The 22,488-nt window shown below is 44.2% G+C and overlaps 1 protein-coding gene across 1 annotated transcript in view; it reads right to left on the minus strand.

Annotated features, from left to right (window-relative positions):
- Positions 1 to 1,864: 1,864 nt before the first annotated feature.
- Positions 1,865 to 22,488, minus strand: part of LOC115079581 (solute carrier family 22 member 4-like) — a 48,699-nt gene continuing 28,075 nt past the window's right edge. Inside the window, exons 4-10 of the mRNA XM_029583240.1 lie at positions 19,851 to 20,022; positions 14,600 to 14,726; positions 12,909 to 13,009; positions 9,068 to 9,282; positions 7,045 to 7,227; positions 6,185 to 6,320; positions 1,865 to 5,198 (exon numbers count right to left, since the gene is read on the minus strand). Of these exons, the coding sequence (XP_029439100.1) occupies positions 5,111 to 5,198; positions 6,185 to 6,320; positions 7,045 to 7,227; positions 9,068 to 9,282; positions 12,909 to 13,009; positions 14,600 to 14,726; positions 19,851 to 20,022 (1,022 nt within the window). The 3' untranslated portion in view covers positions 1,865 to 5,110. The remainder of the gene's footprint in view (positions 5,199 to 6,184; positions 6,321 to 7,044; positions 7,228 to 9,067; positions 9,283 to 12,908; positions 13,010 to 14,599; positions 14,727 to 19,850; positions 20,023 to 22,488) is intronic.

Raw genomic sequence — 22,488 nt, forward strand, 5'->3', positions numbered from 1 at the left:
AACGTTTTGCAGCTCAGTGCATTATTTCTTTTACATTTTCTTCTAAATGCTGTGTTAAGTTCAGAGGTGCTTCCTATATTTTCTTTCAACTTTCCCAACTGACTAATTATTTTTTAGTGATGTCTGTACAGGGAGACCTTTCTTCGACACCATCTCACTCCAGCATCGCCAGCACGTAGCTTTGTTATTAATCTGATCCACTAGAGTAGGCTTTTCTATTTGTCTTTTGTTCCTTTGAATTGTGGTATTGAATCCCTTTACGTTGTTGAGGTCTTAGTCTTGACTTGGACACACGTGATTTCATATATAGTATTATTCTTAATTTTTCTGTGTTTAAATTCCAATTTATCCTTTTCAAGTGGTATCTTGGCAACTGTAATATGAAATTTAAAAATTAAAAAAAACCCACTATTGCATTACAGATTAAAATATAGTTATCAAACTTTTGTCCATATTCTGCCAACTAACTGAACTTTGAAAAAGGTTTGCAAGCCTGTTTAAACTCCTCACAACATTCATGTCTGTTTTGGAATAAAAAGCTGCCCCTGTGAGTTCGTCAGCCATGGAAAGCAGTTCACACATCAGAGAGTAGCTCCTCTCCGAATGACTGTTCCTCTTTTTTTTTTGTATCTTGTTTATTACTGTGGGTTGACAGCTGGTTTCCACTCTCTCTGTGTAGACTGTCAAAGTCTACAGCATTGCAGGCAGGGCGCTACATCTCCTGCCTAAAAGGTTAGGGCTCCCTCTGGTGGCTGCAGCAGGTACACACCCAATAAAATGGTGCAGTTCATGCAATCATCAGGGCTAACCTTTCTCAGAACAGGATGCACCATCGCACTATACCAAGCATGGGTGGAGGTTGACTGTATTTGGGTAGGTAAGGGAACATGCCTTCTATCACTCACCCCAGCCTTCCTCCTCCCTCCATACTCACCTTCTTCCTTTACTCCAGGCTGGACCCTATCTCTCAGCTGTTGATCTACTGCTGCTGTCCTATCCTCCATGCCAGCTCCTACAAGGGCAGCTTTTGCCCCTTCCAACCCCATGCAAGCACAGCCTCCACTTTCTAGAGCATGTGGGTACTGAGTAGGTATATTCCCCCAGACTCCATCCCTAGCACAAACAGCTACAGAGTGACATCAGGGCAGGCGACTTTCAATAAGAGGTGAACATCTTTTAATAAAGAGTGTAAAAATGTAACCAAGAAAATAAGATAAGGTGACAAAGAAAGGAAAAAAAAAACAAACCCCAGGGATAAGGTCAAGACAGACAGCACGAGGAGTTCTGTATTTTTTTAGGTGGAGAGGGGGAGGTTTCTAGTATTTTGGAGAGAGAGAGAGCACACGTCTGTTTTTCAGAGTTTTCCAGGTCTGGTGACAAGAGCGAAGGCCATTGCTGCATAAGACCTTGTGCAGCTGGTGAGGCATTAGCACAGGAAAGGCACACAATGGAGAGGTCTAAGGCAGGGCCAGATTTATCCACAGGCAACATAGGCCCTTGCCTAGGGCATCAACATCTGAAGGCACCCAACAACAGACTCTGCCTGCTGCTCTTCGATTTTTGGGTGTAAAATCCCTCTATCCCGAGTCCTGTGCCTTTGGGCACCATAAATCTAAAATCCAGCAGGCAAGGGCTGGTGGGTGGGGGTGGGGGTGAAGGGAGGGATATTACTGAGCCAACACTGGAAAAGCCAGCACCAATTTTGGTATTCCCCCGCACCAGAGGGGGGGCGTTTTAATCTGTGTTCATCATTTAAAAACAGAAGCCCCCGCTTAGAAAAAGGTACAGTTCTGTTTTCATCCATCTGACTGCCATGAGCGCTTTAACCCAATGGGTCACTAACAAGAAATACTCCATTATTGAGGACGTTACCACTAAAACCATCTCTCAGCTTTATTTTGCTATAATTATCTAAGCACATTATTTCAATTTAAAAGCTATATTCCAACACTCCTAAATTTGCAGGTCGCAGCAGTAAGATAATTGGAGGGCTGAAGTAAATAGAAGAGCGGATGTCACATCTCGAAGACGCATGGACACCAGCTGTTGAGTTGGTCCTTTATAAAAGGTTTCATAGGAGACTAATGCTAGAAATTAAAATCCCACCAAGGCCTAATCTCCTAGTAATGCAAGCCTCAAAACAAAGATTGCCTCCAGGCCTCAGAAAAACTAACAACCCCCACAGCTCCAAACCCTGGGTCCTAGTCACAAAGCATAAAATTCATCCCACCAGGAGAGATTTAAGAACAAAAACTTATTTGCAATAATGCCAAGTTTACCAGGACCTAAAAAGAGAACAGATTCCAGCTTAATAAAAACTACAAAGATCCACAAACTGTTTACAAAAGGCAAATATAAAATGATTTGCTCCACAAATTACAAAAATGACACATGCATGCAAGCAGTTTGGTAAGGTATGAATATATAAACAGGGTTAGAAACAGGTTATTTTGTGTGCAAAACATTTTCTATAAAAAAAAAAAAAAGAAATGGCTTATGTCACAGCTGGATTGTGGCTAATTTCATGCTATATGTAAACATTTCAAACAATCTTAGCTGCAACCTTAATGGTCATCTATAAAACCCCAAACCCCAGCCTTAGAAAATCAATTATATACTGCAAAATACTTTGAAAGCTGGCACCTGCTGCATTTAGCTGACAGCTGTGGTACATGAATTTGCAAAGCACAATGGAGGTGGGTCTTCTGTTCCCCAGGCCAGCTGGGGCTGGGGGTGCTGTGGAGGTAGTGCTCACGGCCCCTGGCAGGGGAGGGAGGAAAGAAGGAAGGGCCATCCTGGTCATCATGTAATGGTGACACCTAGTGGCTGGAGTTATGGTCACCACCCAAGAACTGTGAGTGCGATGACTGGACCAGAGTAAGTTGGGAGGGGGATATTAGATAGGGGGGAAATGCCCAGATGAAGGCTCACGGTACCAAAGCACACCAGAGGCTGGTTCTGATAGAGCTGGAGACCCAAAAGGAGCAGAAGGAAACTACTGGACCAAAAAAAAAAACCCCAAACCTAGGTTACAGGAACTCTGGTTCATGTTTACCACCCAACTTGCTCTATAAACCTTCATCGGAAGTTATTGTTTCTTGGCCTGTCCCATTCCTTTTTCCTCCCTTCTGCCATGCAAAAATGAAACCCTCTCCTTCTATAGGATAGTTAGTAAAAGAAAAATCCCAGATTTGAGCTATAGCCAGTGCTGTTCTCACATTCATTGCAGGTGGTGAGAACCTCAACGGGAAAGCAGTTGTGTCCCCGACTCTCTCGACTTTGCGTGTGTTTGATCGTAGGCAAACTCCTTCAGTGTGGCCGTGCTTCCTCTTTCCCCGAATCCAGATAGCTCTCGATGCCAGAAAAAGGAAGCCGCATTCTGTATAAGATGACTTCCTGGAACACGCAGGACCGGCTGAGGCAAAGTGAGCTGCCTGCGAGGAACTCTTACACTCTCCACCAAAACAGGCGATCTCCAAAGACTTGAATCTAATCTCCAGTGTAGGAGATCCATCTCCGGCGGAAAACTATCAACTTTGGGGGAAGACAGATCATCATTTGCCAAACGGAAATAAAGCAACAGCTGGCGAAGGGGATAAAGGAGAAATTGACCGTTCTCTTGTAAAAGGCATAGTCCTGGAGGCAACAGGATTTTATGAGATACCTTTCAGATGGGTACTGCTTCAACAGTGGAGAGGTCAACTGTGCAATAAGAAGAAATCTGTCACTTTTCCTTCCTGGGGAACTGCTTTGGTGTGAAGAACTGAAGAAAAGGGCATTTACAATTCATCTTTCACCAGCTTGTGTCAACTGAACGCCTGCAGGTGCCTACACAATCAGTGCATGGATGAATCTATTAAAATCAGTGCGGTGTTAAACAGCACGGAAGGTGCAAGTTTACTGGAAAAAAAACTGCTGGAGGTATGAAGGAAAAAAATATATATATATAAAATTCAAGACTCCTCCTCCGCCTCACACACAGCATGTAATAAGACGTCCATCATACTGCAATGCCACGATGCTCTCAAAAGCAGTGCTGGCAGCTATGTGATGTGGTAATCGTGGGTCTGTAAAGAGACCCGTGAGAACCAGACACCACCAAGCACCTCTTTATCAGCTGGCGTAGGAGACTAAGCTCCTGCAAGAAGGTGGAGGAACTTTCAAACATTATAAACACGAATTAAGACATTTTTCTTGCACAGACTGAGGGATAATTTTACAACCACCTTTTAATCTAGCTGAGGATTATTACTGGGTTTTTAGCCTGCCTTTCCAAATGATTCTCAAGGCAGCTTTCAGCATTACTAGAATTCAGGTACAATAAGTCCCTGTCCCAAAGAGCTTAGAAGCTAAGTGGGCACCCGAGGCAACAGGCAATAAAGTGATTTTCCTTGGGAGTCGTAAAGAGTGTCAGTGGGAGGAACGGGATTTGAATCCCGGCTTCCCTGGTTCTCGGTTCACTGCTTTAAAAGACTAGGTCACTCCCCAAGGAAGAAATGTTCCCCTCATCAAAAGAAAGGCAAACAAGAATTAAATTTCCTCCGATGCTGGACCCTAGGATCATTGGATCACTCGGCCTTAACTTCCAAAACCAGGCGTATGAAATACCAAGCTCGCCGCCATATTGTCTCCGGATCTACGCGGCTCGTGCTTGGAGGTGGCCGCAGGGCTCTACGCTGCCAGGGAGAAGCTGAGGCAGTCCTGCGTTTTTCCTCTCACTGCCATGTGCTGCTGCTTTTTCTGAGAGGCGATGGGGGGGTGTAAAAGCAGGACTGGCTGGGCCTGGCCTTTAGGATAAGGAAGCTTTCTGGTCCCTTTCCACCTCCTATACGAGTGGCCGGTATTAGTAAAAATCTACAGTGCCAGAAGCGCCGCTCACAGAGTGCAAGCTAAGCCTTACAGGAAAGGGGCGTTTAGTGTTTTAGTACAAATTAAGTTTTCTTCTCTGAAGGGGGGTAACAACAGAATGGGCCTCGTTTACGGCAAGAACAGAAGAAGAGAAAGCCTTTGCAGGGCCTGGCCCTACGTGTGAACCCTATAAAAATCAGCCAGGGACCGTCTCCTGCTGGGCAACATTTAGGGAGGCAGAGGAGGAGAGACAACCACCAAATCACAATGCTGTAGCCTTAAGGACGTTGGAATTCTGGTCTTCTTTCCTGAAAACCTTGGCGATCAAGGATTTTTTCCTGCAGTTCAATCTGAAAATCAAAAACAAGAGACACAAGCTTGCTCGTTAGGAAGGCGGTGCTTCGTTATTTTCTTCAAACAAAGACTTTTTTTTTTTGTAAGGAGGGAGGGGCAATGCTTTTAAAACCGATTTTCCCCACCATATGGCGCATGTAAGACCTCGCTTCAGTTTATTGTTAATTCTTGGCCAGAGGGTCCCGAGTACATTTTCATAAGCAGATGAAGTAAACGCTCTGTGCTGAGACAGCTGAAAGTCACAACTAGGCTTTTGTATACACAGATCCTGCAGGAACGAGTTGACAGATTCTCCTCGTCTGGGACCACGTCCCAGGCCACAGCATAAGGGGGAGCCACTGGCTTGTGTGGGGATTCACATTTTTACAGGGTGACCCTTTAAATAACTGGCAAGTTAAAGGAAAAGCTTTTTTCCTGTTCTAATTCAATCTTAGGCCACCTGTTAAATTCACAAGCACACACACTTTTTACACTAACGTCCAATTGGAGAAATCCAATTATTTTGGGTTTTTTTGTGCAAGGAGTTTATGTGTTCAGTAGAATTATGAAAGTTTCTCCCCTGCTGACCAACAACTTCAGGAAGTTTTAGTCTGGTCAGAGCATCGCAGCAGCATAGCCGCGTAGCAATAAAGCTTCAGAAAGATTTCTGTCCACCAAGTCCCTTTTAGACCTCTGTGGCGCATGAAATTCAATAAATAAAAGGTATAAAATGACAGACCTAGCCAGAGCCAAATGTTAAGACATGCTGGGGCCCAGGTTTAGAAAAGTTTTTAAATAAATAAATACATGAACTAAAGATGGAGGCCCAGTGCCCTGAAACTCAACCTTGGTGACATCACTCAGATTCGCCAAGGTGCTCCGGCGCCAGGCAGTTGCCCTGCTTGCTTCTCCCTAAAACCGGCTCTGGAAACAGAAACATTACGAAAAAGTTCTGAAATTTGGAATGAGTGCTTGAGGAAAGTTAGAAAGCACACACACGTACATGGTAACCCTTTGTGTCTGTTCAACGGTCTCCGGGAGAGCCTTTCCCAATGTTTCAGGGAAAAAGAGGGTCATGATGCCAATCGCTATAATCAAACTCCCCATCAGAATATACGGCAGTATCTTGCTGTACGCACCTAGTGGGAAAACAGCACATGCAAACATTAGGTCTAAGTCAGAAACACTAGAAAGCCAAGAGTAACATTAATTTTTATAGAACTGACCCTCACGATAGCCTAAAGTCCTTCTGTTTCCTAGTACTGATATATAGAATTGAGCGCAGTATTTCTGAAGATCACCTAACACTAATTTAATGTACCGTACTAGACCAGCTGGCATACAACGCTGGTTACATCACAGGATTTTACTGTAGCCTCTTTACTAAACCCGACCACATATCCTACAGCAAGGGGAAAATAAATGCTGCAGCTACAGGATGCTTGGAGCTACACAGTTTATGCAACCTCTCTGCTTGCCCAATCTAACGAGCTCCTCTGCTGAAGCTTGAGAGGGCGACTGTGGGGAAAAGTCAGGCACGGCTCTGTCAAAAATCACTGGTCTGTGACACAAACCAATGTCTCTTAGAAATTTATTTCCAAGTAAAAGCATTCAACAAAAGTGTCTCCCCAGACCATAATAAACTGTATCATTTAGAACAAGTTATGTTTTAATAACCAAAGAAACAGCAGTTGATTAATCAAGTGTTTTCCTTCAAAAAGCAGTGGACAATACTATCAGTTAAGTGGACATTGCTGCTTTTGGTGATGTAATAAATAGCACCCCAGAGCAGGGGCACAGTTTTAAGAGGCTCGAGTTTGCTTGCTTGCAAATAAGATTAAACAAAACCAAAAAATCTCTCACTGAGGTAAACAAAGTATGGGGAGATGACGCTTCCTACTCTGGAGGACATGGAGCCAAGTCCAACCCCCATGTTCCTGATGACAGTAGGGTAGAGCTCGGCCGTGAAGACATAGATCATGGAGAAAGCCGCGGTGATGCCAAGCTTTCCTGCCATCACCAAGATAATGGACAGGATGTTCAGATCTGGAAGAGAGAGAGAGGTGCAAGAATGTCAGAGCAGTTATCCTATTATTAGCACTATCATTCCTTTAAAAAGAGTGATCCAAACTATAGGTACACGTTGCTGGGCTCACCCAGGACAAGATGTTGGCATCATTGTGGGCAATACTTTGAAATCCTTGACTCAGTGGGCAGCAGCATTCCAAAGAGTAAACAGAATATTAGGTATTATAGGGAACAGAAAATAAAAGTGGAGGGTATCATAATGCCTCTGAATCGATCCATAGTGCGACCACACCTTGAGTATTGCCGTGTAGTTCTGGTCACCCATCTCAAAAAAGATATAGTGAAACTAGAAAAGGTACAGAGAAGGGCGACCAATATGATAAAGGGGAAGAACAGTTCCTATGAGTAAAGTCTAAACAAGTTAAAGCTCTTCAGCCTGCAGAAGACAGGATATAGAGGGCTATAAAATCATGAGTGGGGACACTCCCTGAAGCTAATAGGTAACATTTATGATAAATCAAATCTTTTTTTCACTCAGTTCAGCTTGGCTGCATAGGGAGATGCATGGTAGGCAGAAAAATAAAAAGGCAATATTGCCACTGTAAAGGTCCTTAGTGAGATTCACTTGGAATATTGTGTACAATTCTGGAGATCGTACCTTCAAAAGGATATAAAAAGGATGGAGTCGGTCCAGTGGTCTTTGTTCCAAAGCATATGGGGATACACGTAAAGATCTAAACATGCGTACTCTAGAGGAAGGGCAAGATAGGGGAGATGAGAGATTCAAATATCTCAAAGGTTTCCATGCACAGGAAAGGAGGTTCTAGAATTGAGGGGTCATAGGGATAAGGGCCAAAGAGGATAGACTCAGGAGTAATCTTAGGAAATATTTCTTTACAGTGAAAGTAGTAGTGGATGCATGGAATGGCCTCTCAGTGGAGGAGGTGGAGACAAAAACAGTATCTGAATTCAAGAACGCATAGAATAAAAAGCCAAAGCTGTATACAAAGAAACAAATATACAGCACCTAGATAGTGACCCTAAAATCAGATGGGCAACGTAAAAATGCTTCAAAGAATATAGATAAATTGTATGGACATGAATGTGACAGTTACAGGGGGTAATTTTCAAAAGGATGTGCGCTTAAAATTGGATTTTAAGCACGTAAATGCATTTTACCCACGTAAGTGGACTTCTGAGAATTGCCACAATATCTGCCATTGAATTGACCATAGGTTATACACATGAAAGTGCACTTTATGCGCATAAATGGCTTTTGAAAATTGCTATGATAGTATGTTTCCTTTACATGTGTAACGCCTTTGAAAATTACCTCCATGGCTTTTACTTTTATGTGCACAAGCGACTATTTTAAAAGACACTATGCATGTACATTTACCAACTTACTTGTGCATGTTTCCACCTGCTAATTATAGGCGATATTGACCGTGTTTACTGTGTAGTACTGAGTGGGTAGGAAGTCTGGGTGAATTGGGGGGGAATTCGGGATGAAGAATCAAGGTGGTCTCAATGACCTGGAGAAGCACTGAGCGAACTGGTGGACTAACTGGTAAACTAACTAATTTCATTTATGCATGCATGTTTTAAAGTTTGTCAACTTTCACGAATAAGTCCTTTACTTTTGTACGCAAAATACACGCATATATTTGTTAAATATTTGGGAGAAGTATGCATTGATATACATGCGAGGTAGAGATATGCACACTTTATAAAATGAAGCCTATACATATATACGGCCATGCACATTTGTTTGAAAGTTAGCCTCTATATTTCAGAACATAACAAATGCATGTTAGGTATGCATGTCAACTATTTGGAATAAGTATAAAGGTCTTACCTGAAGGTACCAACTGAATAAGGAGAAGAACTCCTCCTCCTAGGAACAATATGCTACTGATGGAATATCGGCGGGGTAAGGTTCTGAGTAGAAGCCAAGCCAAAACATAGGAGGGAACTTCAATTACAGCCAAAAGAAAGCAATTTAAAAAAGGGTCGCCATTTAAGTTTGGAGTGTTGAGTGACACACCAAAATACCCTATTGAAATGATCATCCTGAAAGATATGGAAAGAAAATAATCAGAATACCACCGAGTACATCCTGCAAAGTCTTAAAGCTATGAACCATTGCATGTGTATACTAATGAAGGCATCAATTAACATGTAACTGCTAATTTATTTGTATATTCGGGCAACACCATCCCTAGCTCATTTGATGGAAGGAGCAGAGCTCTCGAAAGCTCATAAGACTTACCATACTGGGTCAGACCAAAGGTCCATCCAGGCCAGCATCCTACCTCCGCCAGCGGCCAATCCAGGTTGCAAGTACCCAGCAGATCCCATAAAGTAGATCTTTTTCCTGTAAGTCCCTCACAATTCAGCTAACAAGGACCCCTGCACCTGGCTATTTAGGTGATCCTGTAGAGCGATGGCTGAGGTTCCCCATCCCGCCACCCCAGAGCTGTAAATGCTACCTCCACAGCAAACCCAGTTGGTTCGGGGAGCAGAAGGCCGGCTCAGCCATCAAACCAAGGTCTCCCACATGGCAACAATGCACAGCACTGCCACAGAGCCACCGGACCAGCCTGCTACTAACTTTCATAGGCCATGTCAAGAGTCAAAGTCAGCCCACAGAAATGGACTGAGCAAACAACAGAAGTAAACATTTAAAGAAAGCCTAAAAGCATTTCCAGTTAGTTCAGTTAGACAATCTACGATTTGCTTGCTTGTATATGGAGGACAATAACACTTCCAGACATTTCCTAATGTGATGTTTCATAAGCAGGCAAGAGCACTTACAAAAAATGCTGCTGTCCACATTACACAAGAGCTGAGTTCATTATGTTCCTTTGTGTGCATATCAGAACCGGCCTGAACGTAAGGTCCACATCCGATAGCTGATATACACACTACCTTGCATACTTTAGCTGATAGCCCATGGAAGGGCAATTCTCAAAACCTTTATGCCGGTAGACTGGTATTTACCCGGGTGCAAACCAACCGACTGAAAAGTGCCTTCCTCAACCGCAGCTAAAACATTTGCATGGCTGCCAGAGCGCCCCCGCTTTTCAGCCACAATAGGAGTAGGCGTTCCCGTGGGTACATTTAGGCAGAGGGAGGAAAGTGGTGCAAGTGTAAGGGATTTCTTGCCCCCACCCTTCTCCCTGTCCCCGCTCAGCCACCTACACAAACACCAGGCGCAAAGCACAGGGAGGCTTCGCGTGCTTATTTTCCAAATGGAAACAGTACGGGCTATTTCCCTTTGAGAACTGGTGCAATGTACTTTGAACACAACTCGGGATATCAAAAGTTGCCCCTTAATGTAGGATTGCTTAATTTGTTTTCCCTATGTTCAAGGATCCTTGGTTGCAAAAGTAGTGAAGAAAGAGCCAGCGGAGGCGTAGCCTCTGTGCTACTACAGCAAGAAAAGTAACCTACGTGGGTCTTGTGGTCCTCATCTGCCATTGTGTCCTACGCTTCTAAAGAGCTCGCCCAATTAAAGAGTTCAGGTGAAAACCACAGGTGCTTATTAGTTTGCAAAACAGGTATTCAGGAGTCAAGGCGAAGGTATGGCAGAATCCCACCTCCGTCCACATCTTTCCATACTGCAGAAGTTACGAGAGTTTGCAGGTATGGAAGCTGTTCTGGCTTACTGAGGCTCCCCCCAGCCCTTTCACCTAGAAGGAGGACTGAAGTCACAGGATGCGACTTTGCAGAGACCAGAAAATGTTAAAAAAAAAATAAAAAGTGGGGAGGGGATAAAAGAGGTCTGTTTCTTGTTTCAACAACAAATAAAACAGCTCAACAGTTCCCAGAGAAGTTACATTAGCAGCTATCTCAAGTTCTGCATGTTATAAATCACATGAACATGGTACAGGATGAGGAGACGACAAATATCCAGGAACAGAACACATTCAAGACATTCGGTAGGCTTCCTTCCTTGCACTGGTCCTGAAATTCTTCTAGGTCCCATTTCTTTTTGCTGCAAAGCCAAATGCTCTCTTCCTGGTTTGGCCCACTTCATATAATGGAGGACTTTTACTTATTTTTTGTTAAATCAATGCACCTGGAGGGTTAAACAGATACCCATTATTGTACCCAGATAATCCACACAGCCATAGGGTAATTTAGAAATAAGATTTCAAGTCATAGTCCTGCAAGGTTTCTTGGGGAAAGTTGGTGGTGTGAATGCAACTCGCTACCAAAAATTGCCCAAGCCTGATGACAGAAGTATGACTCGTGCCATAAACAGTCCATTACAATAATCAAGAAACGTCACGTGTATGCTCGGCTACAAAGCCAGACAAGGACAGCTGAGAGGATCTGGGTGTTGGACTGAGGGTAGGGCTTACAACATGGCCAGGCTTGAATTGGCCTCTAGTGGTAGGAAAGGATCTGAAAGTTCAGGTACAGAGACGCTGGGTGGGGATGGAGGACGAGCATTTATACATTGAAAATCAGCTCAGCTGGCCATATTAGATTCTCTACTCCCTTTTGAAAACTCACGCCAACATTTATAATAAACATGGCGTGAGTATTACTATTCAGCACATGTACATTTTGAAACATACCTCAGGGGTGTACTTTTTATAATAAAATCCACAGTATCTCGACAGGTGATGCTAAGCTGCCTTTGGCCATCGGCAAGATGTAACTGGGTCCCCAGGGTGTTAACCTCCCCCTCCCCCCATTCTGTACAGGCTCAGCTTAAAATCAAAGGACCAAGAAGGGACCAGCCTGAGTGCATGGCTCAGAATCTCACATTAGCCAAAAAGATACAGGACTAAAAGGGAATCAGGTCCCATGTCCCAAGACATTTAAGTGATCAGCTCTAGAGCTGAAGTCATAGCCACACGAAGCTTAGGGTGAAACCCGCTGCGCTGCCTGCGTGGAAGACACTTACTACAGCTGAAACTAAGGACTTGCCATGAAATTCTCTCATACTGTGCACAAGTCATTTTAAAGATGGATGTGCTTTGGGTGTTTTTATAACTCAAAGCTTGCTAGCTCCCCTTCCCTCTGCATTTGAGTTTATGAAGAACGATATACAGTTTTTATAGGGGCATTCGCTTGGCCTCAGCTTTGGCTTCAAGCCTTGAATTACCGCGGCCAAGGCATTCGCCGACAGGAAATCTCTCACACAGGCCGGTTCTGCTCACAGAGACGGCAGCTTTCACACCAGCGTGCGGGTGCATCGACCCATGCACCCAGGGTCGCAGCTATTTTATAACTTGTGCATATTGTAAAATAACCCGGCTGCACGCACGTGTCCACCAAATTTTAAGTGGGGCGTGCAAGTCCCGCTTCTACCACCCAAGTCAGGGGATTTTAAAAGCAGCTTGTCCCTAATGCCTTTCCCAGTTTGGCCTCCAGTCACCCCAGGACCCTTTAGACCCTCTCAGAAGTGGCTCAAGTCTTTTATTTGATGACTTGCACGTCAGGGGTGGCAGAAGTAAAGGTGCGCAGCCCAGGAGAAGTATTTAATACCTACCGCAGCAGTTACAGGTATACAAGGGCGCTTTTTGGAATACGGTCGGCACACGTAAGCCCAAACTTCTTCACGCATCCCCTAACTGCTGCCCGCACCAGATTTTGAAGCTTCACCTTAAAAGTGCTGTTACGAGCTCTTTACACCTCATGCAATTTCTGGAATCGTTTTGGGGGCTCCTGTCGACACTTACCACAGCAGCACGGTCATGGAGGTCAGGACCCGAATATTGGAGGTCCTGACTAGATCCAGGCAGGTATATTTCTGCTGCTGCTGGGACTTCAGGTCTTGCAGCTAGGGAGAAAATAAAATACGACAAGGTGTGTCCACATTTGAGTGAGAAAAATAAAAAATGTACAATCGAACAGGCTGAAGCAACAGAGTGCGCTTAGCATGGCGCACACTTAGTTGGACACGCGTTTTGGATGCACTAGACTAACGTCCGATGCAATTAGGGGATTAGCGCACCCAAAACTTGCATCCAAGCAAATGCGTAGCGAATAGGCTGATCACATGTAAATCCCACATGGATGAGGCTATTACCCCCCTCCCCCCAGGACAGAGTTAAACACCATCTCTCTAACCGCTAGGCCATCACCTCTTGTTCCATGGTTTTCATAAGAGGACTTGGCTGGGCACTACTGCAGTAGGTATTGAAGGACGGACAATAAAAAGCAAATCGTTTCTTCTTCTTAGCAGCCTGTTAAAATGACTTGCTGAGATTTCTGGCAATCTTCATTCGATTCCCTCAATCTGAGGTAGGGTTTGCCTGTGGTTGTAATCACCCTCTGCACTTGCCCCACAGCTTTCCGAATTGTGAAAGGAGCTGCCTGACACTGCTGTCCAACCTTAAGCACCTCTGGGCTGAAGAGAGATGCAATGAAGCAATTCTCACAGCCCCAAGCCTCCACGAGTTACGATTTATGGTAGGTTGGGAGCGTAACAATCTTGTGGCTAAAAGGGAAATGGATTGTAGTCTTATACAGACTCGCCATGATGAACGCTCTCTGTGATATTTCCGCGTCTATAGAACTTGATAAAACCTCATGGCAATGGCCCAGAGCGAGATGATGCTGGGGGTCATTCTCATTGGCCGACATCCGACATGCTTTTGTGGTCCTCCAAAATCAACGGTATGTCTACTGGGACAGATCAGATCAAGTTTGCAAAATGTAAACATAAAATAAAGCAAAAATTGGACTCTAAACTCCCAAGGGAAGGTCCATAATAGTGTTTTGTAACCTGCAATGTGAGGAGTTTTCTGTTCATTCCCTGACTCCTTTCCTCTCAGATTCCAAAACAGCATCAGCAAGTCCGGGGCTAGTATACATTCCTCCTCCTGATCTTTATCACCCATCACGGAAAAGAACTCCCCCAAACCTTGCTTTGCCTGTTTCTAGGGTGGCGGAGGTAGGAAGTACCTTGTTGACATGGTTTCATAAACCGTACAAGTGTATCCATGTACCAATGGCAGGAAATATTTTAACAGAACTATTGCATAGCGGTGAGAGCCAGGCCAGCTTTTACCTGGAACATAATAAAAAAAACTCTTACTTGGATTTAGCTCTTGCCCTTTCCTTGATGGCTCAAGGTGAGTTACTCATAACCCAAGTTTATACCCAAGGCAACGGAGGGTAAATAAGGAGCACCAGTTGGATTTGAACCCTAAGCTTCCCTGGTTTGTAGCTTGGTCCTCCACACCACCTACAAAGGCACAGCTAGGGGCCTTTTACCTGTTCAGGTGTGTTTTTCTTAGTTCACAGTAAGAGCAGGAATAGTTCAAATTGCTATGCAATGAGAGGGTCTAAAATATAAACAGGAAGAGACAGACAGACAGACAGACAGACATCACCACAAGATTAAAATAAGGCACTGAAAAAATACCTCTGCAGGGTCAAATAGGATGGCTGGGGGTGTTATGCCGTTCTTCTCTGCAGCCTTTCGAAGGATGACCTCAGCTTCTTCAATCCTACCCTGAGAGATGAGCCACTGAGGAGATTCAGGAATAATCCTGCAACAAGGTTTAAAATAAGTCCACGCATGGGTGCTTTGTGGCTCTTTCACACCTGGATGACTAATGCACTGTGAAAGCAGGTCCTGCCTGAGGATCCATCACAGGGATGAAGTCTACCTGCATTTTTAAAACTAGCTCCCAGTTTTATTAGACAAAGCCAAATTTACAGTACAGAAAACAGAAGAACTACAGATTTCGGTGGAGACCCACGGAAAACGCATTCTCGGAGGGTCATTTTCAAAAGGGACTTGAACAGAACTGCCTGCCACCATGTGGGGAAACTCACAGGCGCATGGCATGCAAGTTTATCCAGACTGAGGCAGAGTCGGGAGGGGCTGCATTAACGCACGCCCTTTACAAAATTCGGCCACAGGACTACACTTGTGCTCACCAAATAGCAGCTGCAATTTGGGCAGGGTAGATTTAGTGAGATCATTTTCCAAGCAGACAATGTGCACAAATCTTCTCTAAAAATCAGTGTAACTTATCAGTTTATAGCTTAAGTTATGTAAAGTTACCCTCGTGATGTGGTACTGCCAATTCAGATCAGCAATTTTTTTTTTTTTTTTTTTTTTTAGTGGTAGGCACTGTACAATTTAAAGGCAAAGCATCGCCCTGCACACAACTGCAATAGCTTAGAGTAGAATAAATAGTAATTGTAAGTAAATCATACATAGGGTTCTTCCCGCTCAGTCAGTCAGACCCAGTCCCTGCTAGTCTTGTAGCACTAGAAGTTTTCTCTACCCCTTTTCCAACCCCTGCCAGAGGGTACAGACCACAGCTCCCTCTGGAAGAGGGCATGCATACTCCCCAAACTCTGGCAACCGATGGTGGTGACTGTTCCTCCCTCCCCAGGGTGTGTGAGCATTGCCTCTGTGCCTTCTCCCAGTCAGCCCAAGAAAATAAAGCTGGACTCAGGGTTCAACCCCAGCTCTCCTGCAGAGCAGCACTCAGCACTGGCACTGAGCTAACAGGCTGCTTGCTCCCTTTGAAGAACTAATTAACTAGCAGCATGAGCGGATAAGGAGTTTTCCCAACAAGCTATTGTACAGTTTCCATTTAAATCCTTCTCAAAGGCTGGACCATATCAAATGGTCTCTCGTCTTCTGCTTTTGTGCTTGATCCTTCTCCTGCATTAAGACCACAAAATCCTTTTTCATCTTATAAAAAGGACCAACTTGTCCGGTCTTCTTATCCTACACGTGTTTGCCATTCACACGTGGGTCCCGGGTCCTAGCCACCCACTGCCATACTTTCTTGCTGGTGGATCAAATCATGTCTTTTTTTTGGTCTTCCTCTGGGTCCTCTCTCCTCCACCTGCATTACCAGTACCTTCCTGCCAATGTGACTTCTCTTTCCACCTATGCAAGCCGCACCAGTCTCCCTGCTCTCGTTCTCTGCAATGTCCCAGGAGCAGCCCTGGTGCATGGTCCCTAGCTGAGGACAGTCGTGCAAAGTTTGGAGGGAGCTATAAAAAAAAAAAAGGATCATTGTGCTGGATTCTAGCTCTGGTTCCAATTTTACTCTAAGCCCAAACAGGAGCAAGAGGAAACTGTGAAGTCTGAAAAAAGAGCCACCTCATGTATCTTCACTTCTTACCCTTTTCTAAAATCTGTTGTCGTCCTTGCCCTTGTAGCTCACAGTAATGGATACAAATGGGCCATAGCAACCTTGTTAACAGTTTTGTCCTTTGGAAGTAAGTGGGAGGCGAATGTTTTAGCTGTGCAGCTTTGCTGTTCATTCTTCCACGACTCTGCTTTTCCTGATAGGAATATTTTCTGACCTTGAAGAGAAGCGTTTGCAAAGCAATGAAATATTCTTACCTCCATGTTGCCTTTTCTCTGTCCATATTCCTTGTTTGACAAAAACACAGATTGCACTTTTCCTTCTGGCCTGCATCTGGGACTCTTTGAGGACAACTTCTCATCTCTCAGTCTATTTTGTTTTAATGCTTAATCTACTTGATGGTTTGTGGTAAGTAATGGATTTTGCTACACACAGTTGGACAGCCTCAAATTCACTAGGATAAGGGTGAGTTCCATGATAAAATGTGCTTCTTGCACGCTGTCTGTAACCTTATCATTTATTTCTTAGATTTATACTACCACCTTATCAGCCAAGGGCTCTAGGAATGTAACAAGATATGAAACATAAAATACAATCAAGAAACAGACAGCATTCAAAATCACAAAATTTTACACTTCACCCCAGCTTAAACTACTTTACAAATACAAGGTAGAAGGTACCAAGAGCATAATCATGAAAATCGGATCTAGCAGGAAAAGAAGTGACCAAGTACAGAAATACCAACTACATGTATAAACACAAGAGAAATTAAACAAAAAAAAACCTGATTACATTTGAGCCTTTGTAGTAGAACTAACACCACACAAGAATTAATTCTTGGCATTTCCTTGCTAAAGAATGAAAGACAAGAGATTCAATCGCCATGTCACGGCCATTAAAACTGCTATTTTTGTTCATTCTGGGAGAGGACAGACCTCTGGAAATGCTTTCTGATCCAAAGCAGTGTGCTGCCTCACCCCATGGCAGATCTATCCTGCAGCTGATGAGAGCCATTTGACAAGAGACACTGGCCGCAGGTCCCTGGCCGCCACGCTTTCAGAGATGTTAGCGTGCATATTTAGAAATACCATTATCTAGCAATAGTTCCTTCTTCCCAAATACAAAAAGGCTGACAGATGCAGATTTCACTGTGCTGAGAATTATAAAGTGTTCCACCATGGTTCTGAACACGGAGATAATTAAGGCAAAGAACGAGAGGCTGAGAACATGGAAGCTAAGTGTCTTCTCAGGGCAGCTCGGTGAGCAAGTCTACATATATGGGGAGAGTATTTGGGTAATTGCCAGGTTCTTGTGGCCTCTGTTGGAAACAGGATGCTGGGCTTGATGGACCCTTGGTCTGACCCAGCATGGCAATTTCTTATGTTCTTAACTACTATTTCTTTGGGCTCAACAGTTTCCTCTTTTCCTATGGGCTTCCAGCAAAATTGGAACCAGTCTCTGTTGGTTATGGTACCATGAGCTCTTATTCACTACTACCTGGGTCCCCCCACTGCAGAGACAGTCCTGAGCTAGGGGCCATCACTAGGGCTCAATCCAGGTACCCTGCAATCACGTGCCCTAAAGATTCACCACTGCACGATGTCCAGGACCCCCTCCACATCCAGGGCTGGCATTGCTGCCTCGGCAGCCGACATCAGGGCTGACTGGCAATCAAACCCAGGTCCTCCTGAGCCCAGCAGGCTAGCCAGGATAACTTCAACTGCAGTAACTTATAAGCATACGGGCAGTTCTAGCAAGGGCCTGGAAAAGGGGAAGAGGAGAACTCGAAGCAGATGAGCTGCAACACTGCAAAGATTTACTCGCTAACAAAAATCTCCTACTCCCAAAACAGCAGAGTGGTTAGGTAATCTGCTACGTAAGCAGCCAAGGGACAAGCTGCTCATTGCTCCCTCCCCCAAACACAAAAACGGGAGAAAATCTTTAGGTCATCAGGAAAGTTTTCAGCAACTTCTACACTTTTAGAATATATTCTCATGAGCTCCAGTCACCTAATTACCCAACCAACCAACCTCAAAATATTAACCCTGCTTTGTGTGGACAAATGAGGAAAAACAAAAACTGGGAGCGTGGACATATCAACTTGAACTTCATTCCGCTAGGCCATAAAGTGAGTTAATAGCCCAAGATGCCCAGATCTCTAGATTCTGCTTGCGGAAGTGAATGACTCGCATGGCAATCATTCAGCACCGCTCATCTAGAGAAAGGGAACCTGTTACAAAAAAACATTGCCAGCTGAGTCGGTATTTCAGTTTTTCGTTTCTCACCTGATTTCCTGCCCTTTGCTATACGAATCAAGGCAGGTTACAATAAAAAACAAAAAAAAAACACAACACACATTTGCACAAAGACAGACGTTACATAAAGCATAAGACACAGGTGCTCCCTGGGCTGGAACCAGCATGTTCTCATTCTAGTTTAATCTGACTTAAAACTACTTTCAAAAAATGATTTCCACCTTCTTATAGCTCGTTTTTATTTCATTTCATTTGCTACATGTTATTTTTATCTGTTTACATCATTTTATTTCCCCCTTATTCTAAAGCTGGCCTACATCTTTCAGATAGGAAGAAGGGGTTAACCGTTTAGGACTCTACTTAGAGAAGAGATGACAGAGGGGGCAGGACAGAGGCTATGAGTAGGGTGGAACAAGTTAATATTTACACAGACTAAGGGAATACTCCATGAAACGAATGGGTAGCACATTTAAAGCAAAACTTAAGTATTTCTCAGTCAAAGCACAATTAGGCTGTGGAATTTATTGCCAAAGGATGTAGTCAAGTATAGCTAAATTAAAAAAAGGATTTGGACTAGGTTCCGGAGAACAGGTTCATTAATTATTAACCAGGTAGATTTTGGACTTGTCACTTGTTATTTCTGGGATTTCCCAAATAGGATCTGCCAGATACTCCCCAGCGACCTGGCCTGGTCACTGTCAAACAGGGTTCTGGGCTCAATGGACAATCTACCTGACTCATCAGGGTACTTAAGTACTTTCCTAGTCTACAGATAATAGATTTTAGGTTCAATGCACACTGTAATGCCTATTTTACATGGCTAATAAGTTGGCAAAATCCAAAAATAACCACTTTCATTGAGCACATGAATCATATTTAAAAAGGAGACCATCATGCCTGAATAGTATTGGAAATTCTCCAGCTTTTAGTACACAGCTCTTCTTTTTCAGTCTCCTTAAACAATGTCCTTAGGAATTTTTATTTTTATTTTTTTATCATTTTTAATGCTGCACATAAAACATATTTATCTTAAGAGTCTTTAAATCACCCGACACAGGCCAGCATTTCGTGATCTACCTCAAGGGTAATATTTAAGGGCATTTTTTTTCAGCCACTCCAGCTGAGGCGAATATCAGCATTTCTTAAAATCATTCATGCATTCAATTCTAGGGATTAATTATGGATTTTCTCATTGCGCTTTTACCACTAAAAAAAAAAAAAAAAAAAAAGTTGGCAAGCCTGCAGATAGCAGGTACCCACAAGCCCCTAACACACTCAGACCGCAGAGTAACAAACTCACCACCACAGTGGAACACAGAGCATCCCAGGTACAGTGAGAGCCAGCAGCAGCATCCGCCATTCCCGGATGAAATAGGCAAACAGGGGCAGCAGCATGTAGCCAATTGCAAAAAATATGCAAACCCCCAACGTAGAGAACATTATTCGAGCAGATTTGCCAAGGATTTCTGTTCCTGTTCAAACAAGCGAGGAAGTAGTACAAATTAGCATTTCAAGTTTTCCCAGTGAAGGAGAAGTGTTTTTTTTTTTTAAATCGTATTTGCACTACAGAATCCACAATGATGGCTTTTAAACCTGTCCTGAGGGATCAAACAGTTGAATTTTTAAGATTTCCACAAGGGATATACATGAGATCCATTTACATATGTTGGAGGATGTGCATGCAAATAAATCTTGTTCATGTTTCACTGTGGATATCCAATGCCAGGTTTCAGAACCACTGTTGTAGCAGACCTGATTAATTGGTGCACAGATACACAGCCTTTCACCTCTAAGTTAACTTAAATCTGGTGGGTCTGCATGCAGGCCTTTGCTCCAGGAGTCAGGTGGGGCTGGAGATGCTGCAGACGTAGCGTTCACAGAGGGAGGGAATCTTAGCCAAGCACAAAAGTAACACCTAGAGAAAAAAGTTATGGCCCCAGATTCCGCAGGGTGCCCTGGTGCATGGTACTCGGCTGAGGACGACGACCACTGGGCTGAACGAGTTCAAAGGGGCGTGGGGGACAGGCATTATGGAAAACACAGCTTAGAATACCAACAGATGCAGGACTTTCATGCAATTACACATTTAGGTAATCCCCCCCCCCCCCCCCAGCATAGCACCTTAGCCTGTGTTTCTGTGTCGCCCCCAGCTAAGATTGCATAAAATAAGGATTCTCTCGCACCGGACAGGCCAATGCAGCAGAACGGATGCTTTTGCCCAGAGCTGCAACATGCAGCAGGGAGTTTTACATGCATGAAGTGTGCCTGTAAAAGTGTGCATGCTGCTTAGCACCCTTGCATGGCAATCCCATGCAAGTGAGGGCATAAAACGTTACCCCCAATGCAGAGGGGTGCACTGGCCTAACTCGGGTTTTCCTAGCACTGGAAATTTTACATCTGCCCAGAGCCAGAGTAAAGTTTCCAGCACTGCTGTGCTGGCATTTTGCACCGAAGCGAAAGAAGCTCCTGGCTGGATAATGCTAATGTCCTTCAGCAAGTCCCTGCTCTCTCCCTTACAAACTGTCTGGACGAGAGTTTGGAGGAGGCTGCGATAAAGCAGGGGAGATTGCCTGCCAGGAAGCAAAGCAAAATGAGGTGTTTATGAGGATGCCAAGCATTTTACATAGCTCAGCTCCTCTGCTGAGGTTTAAAAGTTTCAGACCTGTTTTGTGCAGGAGTCTGCCCATGGTGGGACGATCTCTGCATGTGACAGGGATATAAAGTTTCCCCCTGGACAAGGAGCGAAAGCCATAGGAGAGAGGATCGGTTGTGCTGTGCCAGAAGAGCTGCGAGAGAGGTGCTGAGGATGGCAGCTTTCAGCCTGGGTTGGGTATCCACCCATTTTAATTCCGGACGCATTAGCATAAGCTTACTGTCAGGAATTACAAAAAAAAAAAAAAATTAAAATAAAAAAGGTAGCTTGTACATTCGGGAAGTGTGCGCTGAATTCCAGTGTTAACGCTCAGCTTTTTGCATCAGCCTGGCCGGAAGCCAAAGATCAGGATGCCTCCTTGATAGTCTCTGATCTTTTTGCTTTCCTTGCCTTCTGGGCCTGGCAGAGCGCTGTGTTTGGCTGGCAAGTTATACCCCTGGCTGTAGGGACAGGAAAGCTATATATGGACAGTTATTGCACAACACTGTTTTGCTCAGGTCTAGTGCTTTTGCTTATTCAGGCGCTGCGCTCAGACGTGATTCACTCTTTCCATCTTTGCTCAATTCCATTATTTTAATTTTGCAGAGGCAACTGTTTTCTCACAGCTCCCTGTATGGGGACAGGTGAAGAGGCTGCACTGGTGGCAGAGGGAGGTTTGCAATGACCATGGCCTTGTGCAGTGTCGGGTTTTCTCTGCTGGCAAACATTCTGTCTATGGAGGGAGGCAGGCATTGGCAGAGAGGACAAAGCTAGGCCAATTCTGCTCCGCCAGCTACAGTAACACGCCGTGCAGTAAGTCATCCACCCGAGCCCCTAAACACTTCCGCTCGCCGCGAATGACGGTTTGTGGAGAGCAATTCTGACTGAGCAGAAAGCCCCAAAGGAAGAGGAGAAAAATGCAGGCCCAAAGAAAGAAGTTAGAAGAGGCTCTCTCACATTATATTTAAGGAAGACTGGGGTAAACACAGATGATCCTGAGCCACAAGGAAGGGAGGCAAAGCCCGATTTCAGCTAGGGTGGTAAAAGCTGAGAGTGTAGCAGAATTAAAAAAAAAAAAAAAAAAAAAGATTTGGCCAAGTTCCTGGAGGAAAAGTCCATAAACCATTCTTAAAAGGTGGACTTGGGAAATCCACTGCTTATCTGTGGCATTAGGCAGCATGGACTATCAACTTTTGGGATCCTGCCAGCTACTTGTGACCTGCACCTGCCATTGTTGGAAACAGTACAGCAATACCACAATATGCAGAATTATAATACATTTGGCTTTTGTACACCACTTCCTTCC

The sequence above is a fragment of the Rhinatrema bivittatum genome, chromosome 18 (genome assembly GCF_901001135.1).
Source record: "Rhinatrema bivittatum chromosome 18, aRhiBiv1.1, whole genome shotgun sequence".
Lineage (NCBI taxonomy): Eukaryota > Metazoa > Chordata > Amphibia > Gymnophiona > Rhinatrematidae > Rhinatrema > Rhinatrema bivittatum.